The sequence below is a fragment of the Poecilia formosa genome, unplaced genomic scaffold, assembly GCF_000485575.1.
Source record: "Poecilia formosa unplaced genomic scaffold, Poecilia_formosa-5.1.2 Scaffold216, whole genome shotgun sequence".
Taxonomy (NCBI): Eukaryota; Metazoa; Chordata; class Actinopteri; order Cyprinodontiformes; family Poeciliidae; genus Poecilia; species Poecilia formosa.
Genome location: NW_006800155.1, coordinates 1,040,301 through 1,049,114, shown reverse-complemented (window position 1 = coordinate 1,049,114; position 8,814 = coordinate 1,040,301). Strand labels below are relative to the sequence as shown.

Here is an 8,814-nt window from a genome sequence, read left to right as displayed (position 1 = left end):
ACTTTGCTTTTGTGCTGCATTATTGATGACTACAAAAACAGCTGAGCTTTAAAATCAATTGAAAGTCTGATTAGTAGAGGAAAACATGTGATCTTAGTCCTGGTTTGTTTTGAAATCACCTGTTACAGACCGCAAGAAGGTCAATGAACATTTCCTTCAATCTGAAGGGGATTTTCTTCATTTACACAAATTTACACTTTGTGGAGTTTTCAAGTCTGGTTGGTCAGAGAAAAAAAAATTATACCATGTGGATCCAACTCTTGTTTTTATAAATTCTTGCAGTTATGTGTTGTATAATCATCTCTCCCTGGAGAATCTTTTTATTTTTTATGTTTTCTGTGATGCATAAAAAGGCGCCTGGATTTAGACAACAGATGACACCAGTTTAAAATGGGATCTTCAGGGTTTCTGTGACACACAGTCGCCTTTTGTTTCAGTTTCTGATCTATAAACATCAAACTTGACACAGTTTGATAGAAAGACAGCCTGTTTTCCCTGCCTAACCGCTTGTATTCGAGGAATAACTGGTTATCGCTACACCGACTGTAGCATGCTGGGAAATGTAGTGTATCCATTCGGAAGATCAATCTCAAACTAGCAAACATATTGACAGTAATCATTTAGTCTTTTTTTAAATAAAGTACTAAAACTATATTAAGTCTTCTCTAAATGTATTTCAAGTTAATTTTACTTTGTGACAAGAAAGTAGAGTTTTTTTAGCTAAAAAATATAAAAAAATAACTACATCTCCCATGATTCTATGCGTGCGAGCTGCCTGGTGCGGACGTGTTTGACAGTTATTTAAAAATGGGGTTTCGAAGTGAAACGAAGTGACCGTTAAATTCAGATTTTCTGCCTCGAGGTAATAGATTCAGAGATTATTATGAAATTCGTTATTTTTTTCCGAAACATTTAAACATTAATGTGTTTAGAAAATAACAAAGCGATTAAACGAACAGCAGGACGTGCTATACATAAAGTCGCTTTACTGTAGAATCCTATTCATTGTAAGTATTATGATTATTCTGTTTAAATATTTAATGTTTAGACTGAAACTAGTTTAATTTTAGTTTTGTGAAATAATTTTAAACAGCTTGGCGCCGAGCAGAGATCCTTCAGTTCGAAGCGGGTTGACAGCGGAGTGAAGTATCTTGACAATATACTATCTTTGAAGCTAACTGAGGGGCTACGGCTAACCGCAGGCAGCGGACCCGGGCAGCGGCGCTCCTGATCCGGGATGATGCCAAGCGACAGCACCATGACTTCCATCGTCCAGAGAATAGCCCGACAGGCTCTGGTCACCTTCAGGAACCCACCAGGACTCGGTGAGGAGAGCGGAAAGTCCTTCGTAGAGAACCACGGTAAACTGAAGACCCTGATGACGGAAGTCCGAGCGGCGGACCTGAAGCTCGTTCCTCGGAGAGCCGAGGACAGCGCGCCGCGGCCGAACCCGTACCACCACGGAGTACCGCCGGTCACCTACATGCACATCTGCGAGACGGACCAGTTCAGCATGGGGGTGTTCCTGCTGAAAACCGGCGCCTCCATCCCGCTGCACGACCACCCGGGCATGCACGGCGTGCTCAAAGTCCTCTACGGGAAGGTCAGGATCAGCTGCTTCGACCGGCTGGAGCGGCACGGCGGCGGGACGCAGGCGGCGCCGCCGCTGCCCCCGGCGCAGATGGGCGCTCTGCGGCGCTCCGTGCTGCGGTCCTCCGCCGAATACACGGAGGAGAGCGGGCCCTGCGTCCTCTCTCCGGACCGGGACAACCTTCACCAGATCGACGCCGTGGACGGGCCGACGGCGTTCATGGATATTCTGGCCCCGCCGTACGACCCGGACGACGGCAGGGACTGCCACTACTACCAGGTTCTGACGGAATCGGAACCGAACTCCGCGGACGGGAAGGAGAAGGAGGTCTGGCTCATGGAGATCTCCCAGCCGTCTCACTTCTGGTGCGGAGGGGAGCCGTACCCCGGCCCGGAGGTGCACCTGTGATCCACCCGGACCGAACCTGGTTAAATGGACCTGGGCCCGGTCCCGAACCGGGCTTCACGGACCTGGGCAGACTCATTCTGGTACCACTTTAAAATAAAGCTCCCCTTATAGATGGCTAGTAAATAATTTAGAGATATTAGGGATCTTTCAATGTTCAGAGATTCATTTCGATTTTTAGCATTCGATTCAAAACGACTTTCGATTAAAGCGATCTATTGTGTGCCTGACAAAACATTTATTTAAACGACTTTCTAAGGTCCCATTCTACACCAGATTCCATCAGTTTATATTTAAACATAAATATTTTTGTGCATAAAATTCTGTAACTTAAATCACCAGTATTACGTTAGCCTAGCTGCCTCGCTTTTCCTTAAGTCAAAACAAAAATGTCAATTATTCATTATATAATTTTACAAAAGATGAAGCAGACTGAAAATGATTTTTTTGAGCGTATTGAATCGATTCATCATTGCGATTTTCTATAGAATCAGTTTTTCTGCACATCAAGCAGACATGTTACCATTCATCTATAAACACTTAATGAATCATTAATAACTGTTTATTAGCAAGGGTGAGAATGAGACTATGCTAAAATAAAACATTTACAAATGCTAATTGTGCAAAGTAGTCTATAATAACTCTAGATGAAATATACAGGTGAACCGACTTGCCTCAACTGTAGAGTTTTTCTCCTTATCTCCCAGAATTAATTGTTTATAAAGTATTTAGATAGTAATTAACATATCTATGAAATATGTATTAGCTATCTGTAATGAGGAGCCTCATTGTAAAGTAGTTCCATTGTTCTGACCCAAATTACACATAATTCTGACTCAGAATGTGAGTTTTCCTGCAGTCAGTCAGTCATTGATCTGTGCAGACCTGACGTGTTATCTGCTGCTCCATATCTGGACTTAATGACATGCTTCATGTTTTTAGTAATAATTAAACAACACACCCACTGGAGACGTTTGCTGCTCTGTAATTGAACATTTTCAGACCAGGAGAAATGAATTAAAATCAGTTTTATTTCTGGCATCACAACATCCTGATCTCAGCAGTTTGCGCTCTGATTTATCCGTTTATCTGTTTGTGTCTCGGCCTCCACTGCTGTTTATTCCAGCGTTTGCATGAAGGATGCAGCTTTGAACCAAGTAATCTCCAGGCTGCAGCCGCCGACTCGTCTTCCTGCTTTCAGCAACAGAAAGAAACTCCAGATTTCTCCTCTCATCTGGACTCTGCGGTTTTTATCTCTGAGATCCTCAGGGAACCTGGATGTGATGATTGCTGCATTAAAATCCGGCTCCAGCTCAAACCTTTGAGATTCTGCTGGGGTCGTTTTGTTGATCTTTGCAGGTTAAAGCTGTCAGCGTGATTCCAAAATAAAGATAATCAACATGGTTTTGTCTCAGCCTCACTTTTAAGCTGTGCAGAATAAATTAAAAGTCCAGTTTTCAGAAGGTAACGTCTCTAAAATGATCTAGAGAGCTCGCTGCTGCCACCGTGTGGCGGAGGAGGGAACAGGAAGCAGATAAATGAGCTGATAACTGACAGATTTATGATCTTTGATCAATGTTTGATGAACAGATTCAAGAGATTTAACTCATGGTATTTAGGGAAGTGATCAAAACTTTGATTAGAAATCACTGAGACATTTTAAATCTGCCCAAGTAAAAGTCTCTTCAGTGCTTTAAGCAGCTAAAATTCATCACAACATAAGTTTTTGCCCAATTTAGATAAAAACTCAAATGCAGAAAAGATTTAACTAAGAAAATCTAACATTAACGTAAAAATCTCAACCTTTTCTTGTGGTCTTAACATCAGTACAGTGTAACGCTGATATGATGATTAATTTTGAATAGTTACCTACATTTCTACACTTGTTTTTCCCACAGAATTTGAAGCAGGTGAAGCTAAAGCAGCTTATTATTATAAGTGCAAAACTTATATATTTTTAATACAGATCTGGCTTATTTTTTCCTGAGTGTTGTTCTGTCAGGAAGTTGTGTTTTTTAATGTCCAGTGATTTGATTAATGGTTTCAGTTCTAGTCTACCACTTGGTGTAGTCTAAACCTACAGATTATTTACAACCAAGGACTTTAGGGTAGAGGAACCCAGGAAATGACCCGAGCACAGCCTGTAAATTCCTACTGGAAGTTTCCTACTGGTACCTTGTGAGTACCTGATAAAGTAGCCATGTTCCTGAGCTCCAGTCCTCAGGGACCACTGACCTGCATGTTTTAGGTGTTTCCCTTCTGCCACACACCTTCAGGCTTCTCTTGGTGGCGAGTGTAAGAACAGGGAAGTGTTTCAGTCTGTTCCCATGAAGAAGTAGTTCATAGAACTGGTCTGTACCTCACCAGTCCTGGACTCCCTTCAGCTGTTGGTCCATAAGGTTTGGTACAGTTAGGAATGAGTGTCTGGCGTCAGTCTACACTGTCCGTTGGTTAGGGGACAGAAAAACATCACTGCTTGCAGCGAAAATGAGACATACTAGCTCAGGTGTCTTCATATCCAGGTCTCTAGTGTCGATATCTGGCAGCTTTTAGATGCGTTTCTGCTTGAACACACCTGAGTAAAATAGTCATTAGCAGGACTCTGGAGATTTCACTGAGCACTGAAAGGTGACTCAGGCATTTAATTGAGGTGTGTTGGACCAGGTAGACATCGAAAAGTTTCTCAACTCCTTTAGGACTGGAGCTGAGAACCTCTGCACTGGTGAGAGTCCCGTTTGTCATCGGGCTATGATGCAACATGAAGTGGTTGGGTTCAACTCCATTTAGTCTGTGACAGATAAACTAGCGGTGGAAACACTCTCCTGTACCGAACCGCACCAAGCCGTGCCAAACGGCTGAGTGGAAATGAGGGCGTATCATCTAACTATTCCCTAGTCTTTAAGTACCAGGAACATACCAGGCTGTGTGTGAGTATAGGCTCCTTATAAGCTAACAGTGAAGTTCAGACACTTGAAATGCCTGAAAGCTTTCCTTAGTGTTGTGATCAGCGTTCAGTAAGTAAGAAAGCCCAGACTGCCTCACCCTGTCGGTTTCTCTACTCACCTGGTAAGTAGTCTACAGAGTATACGCCGATGAGGACGTTTACACTACTTACATGAAACCTACATTACAGAACTGTTTGTACAACAAAGTAGCCATTAAATACCCCATCTGTGTCCAGAAAGATCTACACAGCCGGACTTTTAGGAAAAAATAGGAAAATACAGCATCTACTTGAGTTAATCATAGGTTCTCTGTAAGAGTTAGTATCTTTACCCCCAAAGAGATTTAAATGTGCCCTGCAATAAACTTTTAAATAGTATGTACCCCATATGTACATCTCTGAAGTATACCATAGAGGTAAGTAGTTAGAAACAGAAATATACCTGATAGAAAGTAACCCTGAAAGTAACACATAGACAACTTATGTTGACTTAAAATAACTAAATATTTACTCCAAAGTAAATATCAGGTTATATTTACCCTGTAGGTATCATGGTACCTGTACGTATTAGAAAAAGTAGCACAATGTATGTACTGTGTAAATAAATACCTTTAAGTTCCCCAAAGAGAAGGTACTTGACCAAATGTTCTCCACGTTTATGAGAGGGACCATTTGGGCATTTGCCCAGAGCAACATTAAAAAGGGGGGCACACACATACTGGATAAAGAGATAAAACCTGCCAGATTCACCATGAACATTTTCCCTTTTCTTTTATTCATGTTCTGCCACCAGGAACTGCCTCCTGGTGCTGAGCAGGTCCGCTAGTCCGGTGGGAGAGACTATTCAGACTCTCCCACCCAAGAAATTCTGATATTTCCCTGCATTTTACTGCTGATGTGTTTCCTGTACCTGGTGAGGAGTACCCTGTCTGAACATGTGCTGTACTCCAGATGTCCTCTGTAGGGGTTCCTCTACAGGGGTAAAGATTCCCCCTAGAGGGGGTACAACAAAGTACCCCCTCTTTGTTGTACCCCCTGTCTTTACGCTCCTCCAGGTGCGTAAAGATCCCTGAGAAATTACTTGTAAGTAATCTGTAAACCCAGGTTCTATCTACTGTTTTCACATTCCCTGTAAGATGTACGAACCCTGAAGGCACCATGCTGAGTGATGTACCGTCTCCCCCAGTGCAGCCAGAACCAAATCAGTTTTAGTTCAGATTGTCTAGAAACAACAAATCACCAGAACAAAACCAACATTTATTTGCATCAACAAGAAGCTGCTTTAGTGCTCGTCACGTTTGCATAAGAACTCTGCAGCACGACAGAAGCTTTTCCGCCTGGACTCAGACGTCTCCTCCTACATTCATCAGGTAAAACCTTAAATCCAGTGAAAGTTGCAGATCGTCCCTCCAGTTCACGTCCTGAGCAAACAAACTGAAACATTCAACATGTCTTCCAGAGACTGGACCACCTGAGCTACGTGGAGGAAGTGATTCTACCGTTTTACTGCATGAAGAAGTTGGGATTTGAGCCTTTGAGATGATGGAGCCACATGTGGCTGAGTTCATGTCTAATCTGGGCTGTTTGGATCCCTGAGAGCATCAGAACACAGACAGGAAGGTCCTGGACCAGAACGTGAGACTCTTCTCAATCTATTCTCTGTCATCTAAACTAAACTTGGTGGAAGTTTCTGCTCATTTTTGCAGATTAAGTTCATAAATAACGAAAATCTGGTTTTTGCAGAGAACGACGTTTTCTGTTAAATTATCGTAGATTTTAGGAGGCGGAGGACCTTTTCTCCTTCTGCCGCAGGTGGATCTTCATGTGTCGCCTCCGCTCATCGCTGCGCGCAAACTTCCTCCCGCACTGCTCACAGGAGAACGGTTTCTCCCCGGTGTGCGTGCGGATGTGCGTGGTGAGGTGGTCGCTGCGGCTGAAGTTGCGCATGCAGATGCGGCACTGGAAGGGCTTGTGGCCGGTGTGGATGCGCAGGTGTCGGCTCAGCTCGTCGGACCGGGAGAAGCGCCGGTCGCAGCTCTCCGCGGGGCACGGGTACGGCCGCTGGTGGACCGGCGTCTTGCTCGGCCGGTTCGGGTACTTCCGGGGTCTGAGGATGGGCCTGAGAGGGAGGTTCTGGTGGGTGGGGAACGCCGCGGACATCGGGCCCTCCACGGCCGCGGGTGGAGCGGCCAGCGTAAAGTTCCTGATGGTGTTGAGCGGCGTGAGCGGCGGCGGCACCCTGAGCGGGTCCAGCGGGTACGGCAGGGACTTCCGGTCCGGGAAGGCCGACTGGAGGTCCCGCTGGCAGCTCTGCTGGTAGAAGCCGCCGTACTCGGGCATGATGGAGAGCAGCGCGGGGCCGTCCACGCTGGGTTTGGGCGCGGAGCTGTAGGGCTGCGGGGGGTGGTAGGACCCGGAGCAGGTGGGCGGCGCCAGGTAGCCCGCGGCGGACTGGTCCTGGTACATCTCCCCGCTGCAGGAGTAGGACGGGGCGGGGTGGGGGTGCGCGTACATGTGGCTGATGTCCGGCGGGCCGTGCGCCATGCCGCCTCCTCCTCCAGGTGCGTAAATATCCGGCGCGGACCCGGACTCCGGGGCGGCTGCGATGATGTCAGCGCTGACCACGTCGATGGGGTCTCCGGGTGCCCACGGCGCTCCTGCCCCCCTGGAGTCCACGGAGAACCGCCCGCTGAACGTGCGTAAAGTGGCCGCGTACTGCGCCAGATCTCCGTGGATCTGCAGCTCAGGTGTGCTCCTCCCCTCGAACAGCAGTTCACCTGAAAAACACAGAAAGGAGACGTTATGGTCAGCAGCTGCAGGTCGCTCTGCCGCAGCCAGGTGAGTCAGCTTACCGCCTCCATCCTCCTCTCCCACCGGCTCTTCCTTAAAAACAGTCAGCCCCCCCTCCGCCGTGTCCACCACGCCGCTCAGAGACGCAGAAACTCCCTCCAGCAGAACCTTCGCGCTCATCCCGAGGATCTTCAGCTGGGTTTCTAACACGGTGTCCCCGGTCCGCTGCTAGCGGCTCTCGGCGGGTCCCTTCATGCTGTCCACTAACCCCGCTCTTTTCTCCGCCTCTCTGGTCGTTTTAGCGGCTCCCACGCGGCTCAGGATGCTTATAAAGGGGATCTCTGGGTGTCCCTTGACGTCACTGACCAAATATGGACTTGGCCTTAAGAAAAGAGGGAACTCCAGAAATAGAAGAAGTGGAGCCGCGGTGAGGAGAGAAGCCGGATTATTAAAAATAAAAAGATCAAAGTGGATTTAAAATTAGACTTTCAGGTTTAAATCACGGATTTATTCCCAAAGATCATCACGCATCATTTTCAGGATTTGTTTTAGGGGGAAATGAGATGCGGGATTCGGAATTCCGGCCGCGGTGTCTCCATAAAAGGTCCTCCGGTGAGGTGGCAGGAGCTCCGGCTGCTTATATGGCCGCTATCCGGGGGAGCGGAGCCGGCGGAGCCCACACACCGCCGGCAGGGAGCGGCTGGGGGCCGGCCTGAACCCCGAGACATCCAACCATCCGATCATCTGATCATCTGATCATCCAGCTGACCATCCAACCATCATACCAAAAGTCCAAAATAAAGGTGGCCTAGTCAAAGTCTAATCTGACAAATTCCATCTGTGTCAGAACCTCTAACAGGTTTTCATCCTGAATCTGATACAGATGAGTTTCTATCACTGATAAAAACTCGTCTGTATCCAGAAATGTTTCAGCTGCTGCTGGTTTCTGGGTTTAGAACCTGAACTGGTTGGTTTTTATATTTTAGATTAATAAATTAAATCCACCCACCCATCCATCCATCCATCCATCCATCCATCCATCCATCCATCCATGCATCCACCCATCCATCCATCCATCCATCCA

The 8,814-nt window shown here is 46.6% G+C and overlaps 2 protein-coding genes and 1 long non-coding RNA gene across 6 annotated transcripts in view; 2 read left to right on the top strand and 1 right to left on the bottom strand.

Moving 5' to 3' along the window:
• Window positions 1-202: 202 nt before the first annotated feature.
• adob (2-aminoethanethiol (cysteamine) dioxygenase b) lies at window positions 203-3,400 on the top strand. Of its 2 annotated transcripts, none has more exons than XM_016679629.1 (2): window positions 203-1,007; window positions 1,175-3,400. In XM_016679629.1, the coding sequence occupies exon 2, from the start codon at window positions 1,238-1,240 to the stop codon at window positions 1,997-1,999; it is 762 nt and encodes a 253-aa protein (XP_016535115.1). In that variant the 5' UTR covers window positions 203-1,007; window positions 1,175-1,237; the 3' UTR covers window positions 2,000-3,400. The 2 variants fall into 2 exon arrangements, with proteins under 2 accessions (XP_016535115.1, XP_016535114.1); XM_016679628.1 differs by having other exon boundaries at window positions 204-1,007; window positions 1,094-3,400.
• A 2,776-nt stretch (window positions 3,401-6,176) lies between these two features.
• On the bottom strand, window positions 6,177-8,036 carry LOC103149026 (early growth response protein 2b-like). Its single transcript, XM_016679627.1, has 2 exons — window positions 7,793-8,036; window positions 6,177-7,717 (listed from the first exon to the last, which is right to left on the bottom strand). Exons 1-2 carry the CDS (start codon window positions 7,908-7,910, stop codon window positions 6,717-6,719), a joined length of 1,119 nt encoding a protein of 372 aa, XP_016535113.1. The 5' UTR covers window positions 7,911-8,036; the 3' UTR covers window positions 6,177-6,716.
• LOC107838155 (uncharacterized) overlaps window positions 7,689-8,814 on the top strand; it is a 7,955-nt gene continuing 6,829 nt past the window's right edge. Inside the window, exons 1-2 of one of the 3 annotated variants that reach the window (XR_001664207.1) lie at window positions 7,689-7,778; window positions 8,033-8,342. This is a non-coding gene — a long non-coding RNA (uncharacterized LOC107838155). Of the gene's footprint in view, window positions 7,779-8,032; window positions 8,343-8,814 lie in introns of those variants that run through there. The other 2 variants (XR_001664206.1, XR_001664208.1) reach the window with 2 other exon arrangements.